The sequence below is a fragment of the Miniopterus schreibersii genome (genome assembly GCF_964146895.1).
Source record: "Miniopterus schreibersii genome assembly, chromosome: 12".
Taxonomy (NCBI): domain Eukaryota; kingdom Metazoa; phylum Chordata; class Mammalia; order Chiroptera; family Miniopteridae; genus Miniopterus; species Miniopterus schreibersii.
Window position 1 is genome coordinate 35283668 of NC_138112.1, and position 16022 is coordinate 35299689.

The 16022-nt window shown below is 35.1% G+C and overlaps 1 protein-coding gene across 1 annotated transcript in view; it reads left to right on the top strand.

The window, feature by feature from the left end:
• The window catches only part of PGM2L1 (phosphoglucomutase 2 like 1), a 32910-nt gene that overhangs the window by 13240 nt on the left and 3648 nt on the right, over positions 1-16022 (top strand). The window contains exons 4-13 of the mRNA XM_081152975.1: positions 599-683; positions 3906-3989; positions 7164-7357; positions 8404-8593; positions 8908-9005; positions 9790-9970; positions 11657-11750; positions 12073-12202; positions 12400-12589; positions 15092-15225. Coding sequence (XP_081009101.1) covers positions 599-683; positions 3906-3989; positions 7164-7357; positions 8404-8593; positions 8908-9005; positions 9790-9970; positions 11657-11750; positions 12073-12202; positions 12400-12589; positions 15092-15225 — 1380 coding nt within the window. The remainder of the gene's footprint in view (positions 1-598; positions 684-3905; positions 3990-7163; positions 7358-8403; positions 8594-8907; positions 9006-9789; positions 9971-11656; positions 11751-12072; positions 12203-12399; positions 12590-15091; positions 15226-16022) is intronic.

Consider the following 16022-nt stretch of genomic DNA (forward strand, 5'->3'; position numbering starts at 1 on the left):
TATTTTAGAGCTGAAATAGAAGCATTTCCAAGTTAAGCTTTAGCTTTTACAGAAAGGAGTAATATTTAAAAGTATTTAGAATTTATATTTAGAATGTCATCATGGCTTATTTTATGACTTTGTATTTTGACGAAGGCACTGGGCAGGAGTAATGATGTAGCTTCTATTTGCTCATTGTAGTCTTATTTGATTAGTTTAGGGTATTTTTACACATAGATAATCATGATATACTAATAACTTTTTTCACAAGGTAGTTATGCATATTGTGTTTATTAAAGTCTCATATCACTTTTGTCCATTATTTTTGCCTTTTTCAGGTTTTATTTCTTAGTAAAAGAGCCATCAAAAGATAAATGAGGAAAAAGGAAGAAATGAAAATGTCAATTTTCTTTATTGTTAAGCTCCTTTTTAAAAAATCTCACTTGTTTAACATTTTTAACTTGGAGCATGAAGCTTAAATAACCAGTGATTATAGGAATTAGTTGTATTAGGATACTATATATTCAGAATAATTGTAATGTGAAACATTTATTATGGAAGGTTGATTTTTAAAAAGTATGGTAAGACTAAGTGAAAACTTTAAATTTTTATTTTTTAGGCTTGCTAAACTCACTGCTGCAGTCTTACTGGCCAAAGATGTTCCCGTGTACCTTTTTTCAAAATATGTTCCTACACCTTTTGTAGTAAGTGTGTTGTGTTACTGATCTTACAGTTTGCTGTCCTTAAAAAGATTTCTTAAGTCAACAAGGATTCAAATATTTGTCCTGCATGTAGTTCTCTATTAAGTGATATGACGTGCCAAAGGAAAACAACTGTTGCTCTGAATTTATTTTGATTCAAGAAGCATGTGTTGAATCACCTAAGAATTTGATCTGTGACAAGTTGACAAATCCACAGTCATGGTGGGATATTTTAATACTATTCTTTCAGAAACATTTATCAGGCAGGCAAAAATAATTGAGGATAGATTTGAACACAGTTAACATGTTTGATGTGTGTGTGTGTGTGTGTAAACCCTGTATTTAGTGGTGGTAGGGTGTTCATTCTTATCAAGCAGGATCACAAAGGAAATCTCAACAAATACCAGAGAACTCCTTATCAAGCTCTAGCCCTGGACCCCAATGCAATAAGATTCGAAATGAAGAAACCCAATGTTGAAATTTTAAAAATGCCTTTATAAGTAATTTATGGGTTAAGCAAGATATCATAGTGAGGATTAGAAACTACAGGCAATCCTTTCTTTGCTTGCTAGTGCAGGACTATAAAACCATGCAAATCAAACTTAATCATTAATAGGAAAAGTTGTTCTGTAACCTTTAACATTTTTTGTCAAAACATAAAAACACTCTTAACCCTTACTTTAAAATTTTTTTGTCAAAACATTCTTAACACTTACTATTAGTTAAAAATGTATAGGGAAAAGAAAAAAATAGTAAAACTAATATTCATTTAGTACTCTGTAATTTAAAACTTCGAGGACTAAAGTGTTTTATTCCTTTGTAAAATAATTTGCCAAGAGTATGAACAATGCTTGCTTCTTGTCATGTCCCTTAACAATATGACAAGCATCTTTTCTATGCCTTAGCAAGTTGTCACACTCCTAAGTTTGGATCAGCGTTCCACAGTTTATCCTTGGTACTTTCAATATTGTGAAATATCTCTGAGAATTCCTTTTTTTTTTTTTTTTTGCCAGTGTCACCTCCTCTGGGGACATCGTCATCCTTTTCATCACAACCATCTCTCTCACATCCACACGTTCACCTTCACTAAACTCGCCTGGTTGCAGATCTAGAGTCTCTTGAATGACAGCAGTGTTAACATGTCCAGTTATTTTTTTCTATAACTCCATTTACATTCGATTCAAATTTCATTTCCACCATTATAACTTTTCATGTTTTTGCTGCATTTTCATCTTTGTTGGCCAGTTCCTTTTTTCACTTATCCATTTCTTGCAAGCTGTCGTGTGGGTTTATCACTGAGAAATAAGGAGTCAACGCAACTGCACGCGTTGCTGTCTGCGAGAGCTGAGTAACACATGCACAGCGACCAGTCACTGACAGGCCTAACAGAGTGACATGATCGGTCACTGATCACGATGGATCTCATCTACATAATTGTTCTGGACTAAAGAGCTAGCAGCCAAGTTTGTCCTTGATACCATTACTCACAGTTAATAGAGCATAGTAATTGAACTTTAAACATATTGTTGGAAGACTGGTATTAACTAAAACACGGTGTCAGGAATTCGTGTATATTGGAACTGTGCAAAGCAAGGACGGCCTGTATTCAAAACTGAGCAACAATAAATAGTAAAAATGATTGGCTCTAACGAAAGCCCTACTTAAAGGGAAATTTATAGTCCATGAATAAATTAGGAAAAAAAGATTTAAAAATGATGAGATAGTCCTTTAACTTAGTATGTTAGAATGAAAATAAATTCAAATAAAGTAAAAGGAAGGAAATTATAAAGATATAAGGAAAAATCAATTAAATAGAAAATAAAGAAAAGGGTATCAACAAAAGTGTAAGTTGGCTCTCTGAACACACTAATAAAATAGACAAACCTTTAGCAAGGGTGCTCAAGAAAAAAAGAGAAGACAAAGAAATGTTGTTAGGTACATAATAAATACAGTAGAGGTTATGAAAACCACAATATTCTGAACAACATAATGCAAATAAATGTGAAAGCTTAGATGAATTGGTCAATTTCCTGGAGTAATTGATACATCAAAACTGGTAAGAAATAGAAAACCTGAATAGACCTGTAACCACTAAAGAAACTGAACTGATATGTTTTTTAAATCTTCTCAAATTAAAAATGCCAACTCCAGATGATTTTATAGGCAAGTTTTACCAAATGTTTGAGGAAGAGATAATGTCTCTATAAATGGTAACTAGTGATTTATTGGAAATATACTGAGTGGTTCAAAGAATTGAAGTAGTTATTAAACAGTTAGCTCTAATGAATGACAGAAACCAGCAAGGATCCAGAAATTTAGAACATTTCTATAGGATTCTGCCACTGGATTGTCAGTCCCAACTACTATCAATCCCAGTGTGCCTTCTCTTATTGCTCCAGCTGGTAGGAAAGGTATTTTTAGGAGTCCCAGATTCATACCCTTTATGACCATAACCTTGAGTTAAAAGGCAGCCTTCCTTGTCTACCTTCAGCAGAGAGGCTTGCGTTATGAACCAGTTTCTGAATTAAATCATCAAGGGATAAGTTACTCTGGTCAGAACTGGATCATGTGTGCGTCCCTCCACGACCAGGAGGAAAGAAGTTGGATGTAATGGTAGAGGAGGAGGGGGAACACCCTGAGCAAATAATAACTACTACAGAGAAAAAGGGAAATCTAACCTCTAGGAATTAACTTTGGGAACAAAGATGGTGAGTTGACCTTTATATGATATAGAGGCTACAGAGTATATATACAGATTTTCAAATTGGAAGGCAAGAGACCTGTATACCCTTGAATCTCCTCCCTTATGATTATATAATGTTGGATAAACCTCGGTGTAAAATGTGATGGATTAGGTGACTTCTAAATTTACTTCCAGCTCTAACATTTTATGATTATATTTACCACTCATATCTCCAGAGTCTAGTGGAATGTCTGGCATATAGTAGGTGCTCATTAAGTATTTGTTAAATGAACAAAATAATAAAAACCATTTATAGGACTAAGTTAAATGAGACTAGGCGGAAAAGCCATTCAGCCTAACAGGTAAAATTATTGGTGACCTTTTAGAAGTGGGCCCCAACCAGTGAACTGGAGTTGATTGTTGAGGTTCTAGGGTGTTTGTATCTTAATGTCTTTTCCTGTTATGTAGTCAAAGGTATTCTGATGTCAGTTGTGTGAGTAGCCAGAAAGCAAAAGGAAATTATTCTGTCACTGTTTTTTCAGCCATATGCAGTCCAGGAGCTCAAAGCAGTTGCAGGTGTAATGATTACGGCATCTCACAACCGCAAAGAAGATAATGGATACAAGGTAAACCTTGGACTCCTATTCGGGTATATTTTCCACACTGGAGAGCAGAGCTAGACATTGGAGACAGGAAGATAAAAACATTGAAGCCAACCCTCAAAGAATGTGTATCCCTAATGGCTTTTATTACTTCTCAACATGTACTATTATTATAAAAGTCTCTTTATTGATGTCTTTACATCTAATATCTCACTGCCCTTGATTTCTCCATTCTACCCTCAATCCAACCTTTTCCATTTCAGAAATAAAATCACATTGTATCAAAATGAATTGGAGTTTCAGGAAGAGAGCCAGAGGAATAGTACCTTGACATCACTCTTCTTTCCCTCTAACCTTCTACGAGGGCTTCCCATTGGCCACAGGATCCACTTGATGCGTCAGCCTCTGTGACAGAAAGCAGGGTGGAGAAGGGTGAAGAATGGCCCTGGAGGGGCAAATAGAAAATACATAGCACAATACTGAGCCCGTGTTTGGGCTCCTGGGTGATGATTCCATGATCTTATATTTGCTTTTCTTCTTGTGTGGAAAGTCTTCGGGTACACTGAGCTCTGTTTACTGGGGAAAATAAGATTTAATAGTAATCTAAGATTTGGGCCCTGGCCAGCTAAGTGGGTAGTATTACCAGTCACATAAGCAGGGAAGAAGTATGATTAATTCAGTTTTCAATATATTAAGTTTGAGATATTTGGTCAACCAGGTAGCAATGTCCTATATGCAGTTAGATATATAAATCTGTTGCTCAGGGGAGAAATTTGGGCTGAAGTTATAGATTTTGGGGTCAGCATATATATTAGAGTACTTAAGTGTATTTGGAAGCTCTTTACTTGGATGAGCAGCCCAGAGACAGTATATAGTAGAAAAACAGGCCCAGAAAGGATCCCTACAGAGTATCAACTTTAAGGGAATGGAGAAAGAAGAAGTGCTGGGATAGGAGAAAGACCAGAAAATGTTGGTGTCATAAAAACCAAAGGGATAGATGTTTTGATGTTTTTCCATGCATGGTTTTTGGTTTTGTTTTTGTTGTTGTTGCTGTTTTTTCCATGCATGGTTTTATGGTACTTTTCCATTTGGAAGAACGATTATTTTGGCATTTATATTGGTATCATATGTGATTTGCAGATTAATTTAGGAAGCTTCAATATTTTTATATTATTGAGTATCCTTATTCATCAACAGAATTTATCTTTCTGTTCTCTCAAGACTTCTTTTAGATCTTCTAGTAACATTAAAAAAATTTTTAATAGTTTTTTTAACATTTCTTTTAAAGCTTTGTTCCTGGGTATATTTTGTTGCATGGATTTTTTGTTACTATGTCAGGTAGGGATACTTTTTGTTGTGAGTTCAGAAAAGTGGCTTAAGCTGATAGGAGTCCATTTTTTTCCTTAACAAAAAGTCCAGCGGTAGGTAGCTGCTGGCATGGTTCTGTAGCTCAGTGGCATCAGGCCTAGCATCTCTGCAGTTTTTTTGGCCTTTCCCTCAAGTGTGGTCATCATATAATCGTTGCTGTATCTCTAGGTATCATGTCCACATACAAGGCAAGAAAAAGTGCGCAGGAAGAAAGGCCAGGATTTTTTCTCATGTTTTATAAATGTTCACAGAGAGCTTTCAGGGCCTATGGATAGAATCTTGTGGCTTGGACTATAGGAACATCCCTTCACAGCAGTTTTTGGTTTTGTTTTTAATTTCTTCAGGAACCTTAGGAGTTTCACTGACTGGGAGCAATTTCTGTGTTAATTTAGACCTCAGATTTGAATTTTTTTAAATCACCCAGAACCCAAGAAAAAACAGACATGGCTTCCTCATTATCTTTCTTTTTTTCTTTTTTTTGTAATTTATTTTATTGTTGAGAGTATTACAGATGTCCCCCGTTTTAGCCCTTTTGCCCCCCTCCACCCATCTCCTACCATATCCCAGGCCTCCACCAGTCTATTGTCTGTGTCCATGGGTTATTGCCTATATGCTTGTAAGTTCTTTGGTTAATCTCTTCCCGCCCTCCTTCCCGCCGTTCCTCTGAGGTCTGTCAGTCTGTTTCATGCTTCCATGTCTGTGGTCTTATCTTGTTCATCGGTTTATTTTGTTCCTTAGATTCCATATTAACTCTATAATAATGGGCAGAACTATTTCTATTCTATATTTCCACCAGAGCAGTGTGGAGGACTCAGTTCCAATTTCCTCCTTTCCACATGGGCATTACAACTCAAGAACTGAATAAATGGACAGTTCTTAAACCCCAGACAGCCACAGTATCAGTCCATAGCCTTATCACTCTGATTTTCAATTCTTTCCTTTGTTCCCCACTGCCTGGAGTTTTCCCTTTCCTTCTTGTGAACTAAGCTATGCATTTTAGATAATACTTTTTCTACTGTATTTAGCATTTTGAGGTCTTTATAGAGTGAGAATTCTCAGGTCATCTAGTTCATCATATTGCTTGGCACAGAACTTGTACATAATACTTATTCAATTGTATTCCTTTCTTCATTCAGGATGCAGTAGAGGGAATTCATGTCATATACAAAGTAGAAGTTAGTATAGATACTCTCTAATCAGAGTCCCTTCTAACTTTGAGATCCCATGAATTACAGAAATACATTTTCTTGCCTTTTTTGTTAACTGTCCCTAATGTCTTGTTGATCAAACTACTTGACAAACTGACAACTTAATGAAGTATATTTTCATTAAATACTGAAAATGCATATATTAAAATTAACATGTTGTCTTTCCTGATTTAGACTTTAGTTGGTGTGACATAAATTCTACTTTATAACTGAAAAATAATTTATTCTTTATCACATAACAGGACCACTTTATAATGCTCAAGTTTTATAATATCAAGTTTTATGGATATTCCATGATTGCTTAGATTTATCATAGGTATATAGTTATATAAGAGTATGATTGGATCCTATGGTTTATGCATATTATAATGTTGTCATAACAAGGCCCTAATTTTATTAAAGTATACTTCTAAAAGAAAAAATTATACATGATCATTTTGTTGAAGAGTCCCTTTTAATCATTACCATCAATATACTTTGGTATTTATTAAACTAGCCCCACGTTGACATTTTCTACTTGATTAATTTGGTGTGCTTCTTAAAATCAAATATCTCTGCTGTAGCTAAGAAAATATCTGGCCAACATTTCAAGTATTTATAACTGTATTTACCTATTATCTAGGTTTATTGGGAAACGGGTGCTCAGATCACATCTCCTCATGATAAAGAAATTCTGAAATGTATAGAAGAATGTGTGGAACCCTGGAATGGTTCCTGGAATGATAATTTAGTGGATACCAGCCCACTGAAGAAAGATCCTCTGCAGGACATTTGTAGGAGATATATGGAAGATCTGAAAAAGATCTGTTTTCACAGGTATCAATGAGATTAACAAATAAGGGAAAGAAAGCACAATAAAAATGCATTGGCTGTTTATTTTATTTAAAATTATAGCTAAGTACTGTTCATAATAGTCAAGAAGTGGAAATAACCTAAATATCCATCAACTGATGAAGAGAGAAATAAAATATGGCATATCCATACAATGAAATATTATCCAGCAGTGAAAAGAAATGAAATATTGCCTGGCTGGACGTAGCTCAGTGATTGAGCATTGACCTATGATCCAGGAGATCAAGGTTCGATTCCCGGTCAGGGCACATGCCCGGGTTGCGAGCACGATCCCCAGTGGTTGGCATGTAGGTGGCAGCCGATCAATGACTCTCTCATCATTGATGTTTCTATCTCTCTCTCCCTCTCCCTTCCTCCCTCTGAAATCAATAAAGGTATATTTTTAAAAAATGAAATATTGATGCATACTACAGCATGGATAAGCCTTGAAAACATTATCCTAAGCTAAAGAAGCCAGTCACCAAGGACCACATATTATATGATTCTGTGTATATGAAATGTCCAGAGTAGGCAAATCTATTGAGATAGAAATGGACAGAAAGTACATTAAGGGGTTACCTGTGCCTGGGAGGAATGGGAAGGTTAGGGAGTGGCAGCTATGGGGTATGGAGTTTCTTTTTGGGGTAATGGGAATGTCTAAAATTAATTATGATAATGGTTGAAAAATTCTGAATATAGTGAAAGCCATTGCATTGTACACATTAAATGGATGCACTGTATAGTATATTAATTACCTCTCAGTAGAGCTATTAAAAAAGTTTAGCTAAATATATGTATTCTCTCTGTATATGATCAGGAAATTTTCTCTAAAAATTTATTTTTCCTTTTCTATTTCCATATTTTCATAACTATTTCGTAAATAGCTAACACTATTGCTAGAAATCATCCTGGCTTGCTGAGTGTATTTCCCCTATCCTGCAAAACAGATTTTTGCTTTTTCTCTAGCTTATTTTAATTATATCACAAGTAATGAGTTTTATGATTGATTGAATGATGATTTTCCTTTACAGGGAATTAAACGCAAAGACTACCTTGAAATTTGTACATACATCTTTTCATGGGGTCGGACATGACTATGTGCAGTTGGCTTTTCAAGTGTTTGGTTTTAAGCCTCCAATTCCAGTACCTGAACAAAAAGATCCTGACCCAGACTTTTCTACCGTTAAATGCCCAAATCCTGAAGAGGGGGAATCTGTGCTGGTATTTTTCTTCTATATTTAAATTATTATTAGTGTATTAAACTTCATCAAATAGCTAGAACTCATTGACAATTCAAAGATTACTTACGAAAGCAGAAACCATTAGTTTACATCTTTCAAATTATATTGGAGCCATATATACTGTTTTGTTTGAAATCTCTATGGTAGATATCCCTACTTCTAGGCTTATTTTAAGTTTAGCTGAACTATCTTTCTTCTAAAATTTATATCACTAGTATAGTGCCTACATTTAGGAATATTAACATTGAATTTAACATCTTAAATACAATCCAGCTTTTTTGGTCACTGTTTCAGGAACTTTCTTTGAGACTGGCAGAGAAAGAAAATGCCCGGATAGTGGTAGCCACAGATCCTGATGCAGACCGACTGGCAGTGGCAGAACTTCAGGAGAAGTCAGTAGAACCTGTTATTTGATTAAAAGCTTAAATTTTGAAAAACAATTTTTTATTTTAAGTCTTATAGACTTGTTGGAAATAATATAAGAAATAAGAAAATAAATCTCCTATAAGCCCAGTATTCAGGTATAACCACCTAGGTTGATATTTTAACATTTCCTTTCTATGTTTTTTCTACTCAAATATTTAAGATATTTGTTTTTACAAAATTGTGATCATACTATACAGGATGGGGCAAAAGTAGGTTTACAGTTGTGAGTACACAAAACATAGTTTATTTTTGTATTATTTTCCATACGAACAAGTGTAAACCTACTTTTAGCCCACCATGTATATGTTATATAATTTTCCACTTAATATCATACTGTGAGCATTTTTCCCTATCCTTATTGTTTAAAATATTAAATTTTAAAATGGCATAATATCACCACAGATTGCTTATCAGTGGGATCGTTTCCTAATCTTGGACCTTTGAGTTGCTGTGCATTTTTGCCATTATAATGTAACAATTGTCTTTACATAGAAAGGACATCATATTATTCACTTTTTCTCATTAAGTAGGGTAATAAAAGTAACAATTTTTCAAAAGACATTGCTCCATTTCTACCCTAAGCTCACCCCTGGTCAGTTGGAAAAGTAGTAGTAAATGTTTTCTCAAAAATTCCATACAATAGTGTTTGGGTCTTCCTATGTGGAGGCTGATAACTTGTAGGTCTTGGGGTCAAGAAGTTTTAGTGAGAAGTTATAAAGTTCTTGACTTGAATTTTTATTCTCTCTGCAGTGGTCATTGGAAAGTTTTCACAGGAAATGAGTTGGCAGCTCTGTTTGGGTGGTGGATGTTTGATTGCTGGAAGAAAAGTAAATCAGGAAATGCTGACGTGAAGAACATTTATATGTTAGCCACCACAGTCTCTTCCAAAATTTTGAAGGCAATTGCACTTAAAGAAGGATTTCATTTTGAAGTAAGAATAGATAATATCTGTTTGCTACTTTTCTAAACCTATTTCTAGAAATTAAAGCCATCTCCCCACCAAAACTAAATTTTATTAATTTCATTTATAAGTCCCACTTTTTTCTAATTTTGTTAACACTTAATCTTTTTTACACTTGAGCCAAATTCATCCAGTGTGTGAATTCCTGAAACTAAGATAAGATGTTCTTTAAAAATTGCATTAATGCTTATTATTCCATACAACAACATCTGGTTTCCATACTGAGAAAATCTGGCTCCTGGTGACCTCATCAGTATCATAAACTCCATTCCAATAAATGGTAGGTGTCAGGGACCACTTGTTTAGGCTCTTCAAATTCAGACTTCAGAAACTTTAAGTAGTCTTCTAAATTGCAAATTAAGACCCAGTGATTCTACTTCCAAAAAACAAATTATGCCTCTCAGCATCAATCACTAACCTTTTTGAGCCTCAGGCAGTTAAACTGACCATTTTTACAGCTAGTGGGACTGATGTCAATGAAATTGCTCTTCCTCTACCATCTTTGCCAAGTATCAGCGAAAATGTCACCTCTGGACATTTTTCTTGAGCCACAGTCAAGCTACAGGTCTTAACGTTAATTGGCTGAATAAAAGAAAATTGTACTTGTCTTAATGAAATAGAGCTTTCAACCTCAGGCTTTCTAAAATACAAATAGCAAAATAGAAGGAATTGAAAATTTATTTAAGCCTAAGATTCTGAATTATCGTCATGTTAACATTTTTATCATATTTATGGCAAGAAAAATGTATAATGAGCACAAAAGAGAAAAAAGCGATTCTAAAAACCAGTATTATAAATTTGCTTCCTTGTTTTGATTGTTGGGAGTAGGAGTGGCAGGTGGTTTGGGCTTTTATTTTCCAGTGAGGAGATGGAGAGGTGAATTAGGAATCTTAAATTAGTAGTGGTGATCTCTAGAGTCAGTGTGTATCACATGCTCTTTCTGTTGACTCTAAAACAGTTCATGACTATGAAGGGAACACTAGCTCATCAGATGAAAAGTTTTCAAATCTCATTACTAAAGAAGGACTTGATGTTACGGTAAAGAACACTTGATTCAAGCATATGTTGTGATAATATTGAAAATGCATCATTAAAAAGCTTTATGGCCTTTGATTACTCAAGGGGACTAAATCACAACCTTCATAAGTACTCTTATATTAGTGTTTATAATACAGCTTAAAGGACAGTTTCTGAAAAGCAGTGCAATTGAATCCTGCCTCTATTTCTTACATGCAGCATAATCTTGGGCAAAATTACTGAACCTCTGAGCCAAGTTTCAGCAACAGTTTTTATGAGCATTAAAAAAGATAATGGGCAAAAAGATAATGATGTAAAGCACTTGTTACACTGTTTGATAAATAGTAGATGGTCATAATACATTACTTTGTGACTATATGTATCACCACTTGTAAATATTGGATTATATTTGGTGTAAATCACCTCTTACTATACTTGATAAATAGGTCATCATTCATGGCAGTGCGTGTATCTGTGCACGTATGACTATATCTTTACCACTATGTAAATCTTTGTGGACCAAAAACCATAACCGAAGATCTCTATGAGAGTGTTATGTAGTGCATTTAGTGACAGGCTTTTCTCTAATATGTATTATGAGAGAGTCACTTAACAAGAGTGGCCTCCTCTGCATTTCAGGAAACATTACCAGGTTTTAAATGGATTGGAAGTAGGATAAAAGACCTCCTGGAAAATGGGAAAGAAGTCCTTTTTGCATTTGAAGAGTCTATTGGTATGTAGTAAATGTTAAAATCTTTGAAATTTGAATGAGAGCATTTTTTTAATGTAATAATTCTATAGAAAGGAATTTTTGTCTTCTGATTTTGTATTCTGAATTGTGGTAAAAACCACAGAGCATTCAGAAATATGTAGATTCATTTCTCATCAGAAAAAAAAAAATGACCCTTAAAGGTCCCCTAAATACCTTCAGTATCAATGGGCTTCATTTATTACTAGGCTTTAAATTCATTGGTCCTTCTGAAGAAATGTAAAACTATTGAAATTATTACAAGCTTAAGTTTTCCTCTTTTTTAAAGATGTTTTTTAATTCTCAGGTTTTCTGTGTGGAACTTCAGTTTTGGATAAAGATGGGGTGAGTGCAGCCGTTGTTGTTGCTGAGATGGCATCTTACCTGGAAACCATGAATATAACATTGAAACAGCAACTGGTTAAGGTTTATGAAAAGTAAGCCCTACTGTTATGAATTTCACATGTTAAGTTTTTTTGTCCTACTTTCAGTTAAATTTGTTTTCAAGGAATAATCTTTTTTTAAAAGTACTAAAACTGTCTGAATTAAGGACTGCCACTTTCTACATAATACTATAATATACTTTTCTAAACAGATCTGAAATCTGATTTTAACACTTTAAATCTTTGTGCAGGTATGGTTATCATATTTCAAAAACTTCATATTTCTTGTGTTATGATCCAAATACCATCAAAAGTATATTTGAAAGGCTTCGCAATTTTGATTCTCCAAATGAATATCCAAAATTTTGTGGGACATTTGCTATATTGCATATACGGGACATTACCACTGGATATGACAGCAGCCAGCCTAATAATAAATCAGTAAGTATCTTTTTATTTTAAAAAGGAAGGAGGGAGGGAGAATATGTGATGATGCTAAATAAATAATGTTGAAAATGAAGTCTAAAAGCCTATAATTTTAAAACTCCATATCTTTCTAGTTGTAACCTCCCTTTTCCAACTTTACTCCCTATACCTCCAGCCAAGTAGAACAACTTATAGTTTCTTACATATGTACTTTTATTTTTCATTTCTCTATTGTTGCTCAAGCTATTTCCTCAGCCTACCTTTTCTTCCTACTGTCGTAGGTCCACACCTTTGCCATTACTCAAGACTTAAGGCAAATGTTGCCTCTTTCACATACCCTCCAGGTCCCATGAGCAAATATCTTTCTCCTGAGGTTTCATTATATACTGTGCCTTCCTCTTGTCATTCAACCCTTTCTGTCGTATGTTATCTGTGTTGTACATGGCAGATCCGTTTCTGATATCCTTTTCTGATATACCTCTCAGAGGTCCTGCCTACATGGCAGGGGCTCAACAAATATTTAAATGCCATAGTTTGCTAGTCATATTTATTGTTATTATTAGCCTAAATTTTCATTTATAATATTCTAATGTTGATTCAAGATTCTAGGGGCATGATATATTTGGGGAAATCTACTGTGGAGAATACTACCCACATTCCCTTTGTGTATATACATATATTGGTGCCCAGTCATTGGTATTTTGTGCATATGCACGTATGTGTGTATCTATTTTTGTGTCTTTGTAAACTACATGAAGAACTGATTTTTTCGCTTCTATTATTGCTGTACTTAGAGTAGTTCTTGTGTTATGCTTTTTTTCCTCTTAACTCATTTTTAAGTGTATATTTGTATTCAAAGAGCTTTTCTATCTGTTCTTCACTGATGCTTACAACAATTTTGTAAGGCAGGTAGTATAGATATAGTTAATCCCCGATGGTCACAAAGCAAGTATCAAAGACTTTCTGAGTTTTTTTCTTCTCCACACTTCAGATTGATATTCATCTGTGTATTCTACAGGCATTTATCAAAACCCTTCTATGCTACAGGCACACTAGGGATACAGCAATAACAAAGGCACTGTTTCTGCACTCGGTGTCCAGTGGGGAAATGAACAAGTAAATAGTGATAGATTACTTTACAAAATGATAAGTGCATAGGGTGCTATGGAAGAGCACAGGCCCTTACTCAGATTCGTTGGGCTTATGGAAGACTTTCTGGAGGATTTCTGCGAGCTGAGTTCTGGAGTAGGAGTTACCCAAATGTAGGAGGAACAGAGGATGTTTTCAGGCAGAGAGAACAGCAAGTGCTGGGTCTGGAGGTGAGAAGGCATGTTCTCCTTTAAGAACCACAGGTAGCCCTGGCTGGCTGGTTCAGTTGGTTGGCACATCATCCCACACACCAAAAGGTTACCTGTTCGATTCCTGGTCAGGGCACATACCTAGGTTTCCGGTTCAATCCCTGGTCGGGGCGTGTATGGGATGCAACCGATCAGTGTTTCTCTATCACATCAATGTTTCTCTCTCTCTCCCCCTCCCTCCCTCCCTCCCTCCCTCTAAAATCAATAAAAACATACCCGCGGGTAAGGATTTTTTAAAAAATAATTACAAGTAGTTCTTTATAGTGTGGGATGCGAGGAAAAATGGCATGTGTGGTGAGTAGGTTAGAGAGGGGCAGACTTCCAGGCAGGAAGATCAGTTAGTATGCTGTTTCAGTAATTGAGATGAGAGATAATGGGAGCCAGAACTTAATATAGTAGCAGTAGTCATGGAGAGAACTGGACAAAGTTGAGTAAAATAAAGAATAGTATAGACAGAATTTGCTAGTTGATGTTCTATGAGTGAAAAAGGGGGAGGAAGGTCTCTGTTTTTAAGCAACTAGTATATGGTGGTAGCACTGACCAAGAGAGGGATCTCAAGGAGAGGACCAGGCTTGGGACACCTGAGGAGAGGCACCACTGCCAACCCCTCTGTCAACCCTTCTGTCCTAGTACAACCCCCACAGCTCCTTTGAGATGCCTTCACAGACCGATCTGTGAAGGGTACCAGTGTTAATCCATATATTTACTGTCAGTAAAGCTTTGTTTCTTTATTTAAATTTTTTATGTAAAAAGTATTTTTAAAAATTTTGCACCCCAGTGAAGTATTTTGCCTGTCCTCCAGGATATGTTTACTCTACTTTGGTGACTATTAATAAGCTGTGAAAGTACTTTAAAATTATAAAGCACTTTGCAAATGTAGAGGCAGTTTAGACTTTGATACAAACAGATCTGGCTTCAACTTCTTGCTCTCCTACTTAGCTGATGACCTTGAGCAGATCATTTATTCTCTTTGAGCTTTGCCTGTAAATTGGCAGTAATATTTGCTTTGCAGGATTATTGTTGAGACCCAGAGAGCATGTATGTAAGGTATATAACCCAATGCCTGTACTATAATTGTTCAGTAAATGTATATTTGTGAATTACATATGTAATCTTCTTTTGTATTTTATAATTAAGCTGTTTTTATAATTGTACATAGGTGCTGCCTGTGAGTAAAAACAGCCAGATGATTACATTTACTTTTCAAAATGGCTGTGTTGCTACTCTTCGGACAAGTGGGACAGAACCAAAGATAAAGTATTATGCAGAAATGTGCGCCTCACCTGACCAGAGGTGAGTGTTGACCTTTTAAATATATACATAAAAGTTTTATTGAGATATAATCCATATACCAAAGAATTCACCTATTAAAGTGTATAATTCAATAGTTCTTAGTGTATTCAGAGTTGTCAAACATGACTACAATCAATTTTAGGACATTTTCATCACATCAGAAGGAAACCCCATACCTATTAGCAGTCATTTCCCATTACCCTCTCTCCCAGCCCTAGGCAACCACAGTCTACTATCTACCATTATATATCTGCTGTTTATTCTGAACATTTTATAGACACAGAATTATACAATATATCATCCTTTGTGACTGGCATCTTTTACTTAGCATAATGTTTTCAAGGTTCATCCATGTTGGAGAATGAATCAGTATTGTATTCCTTTTTTTTTTAAAAAAGTGTTTTCACGGTCCAATAATATTTCATTGTATGGATATAACACATTTTTTATCCATTTATCAGTTGATGGACATTTGGGTTATTTCCACACTTGAGCTATTATGAATAATGGTGCTACAAGTGTTTGTATACAAGTTTTTATGTGGACATTTGTTTTCATTTCTCTTGAGTATGTATGTAGGGGTAGAATTGCTGGATCCTATGGTGGTTCTTCTATATTTGACCTTTTGAAGAACTGCCAGACAATTTTCCAAAGCAGCTGTACCATTTGGGAATTGAATTTTAAAATTTTGGTGAATTTATATTCCTAGAGAGGCTCTCTGAGCTTTAATGATGAACATAAAGAAATGATCAATAATCTGTTTATTGCCAAATATTCATTTTCTACATCTAATATGA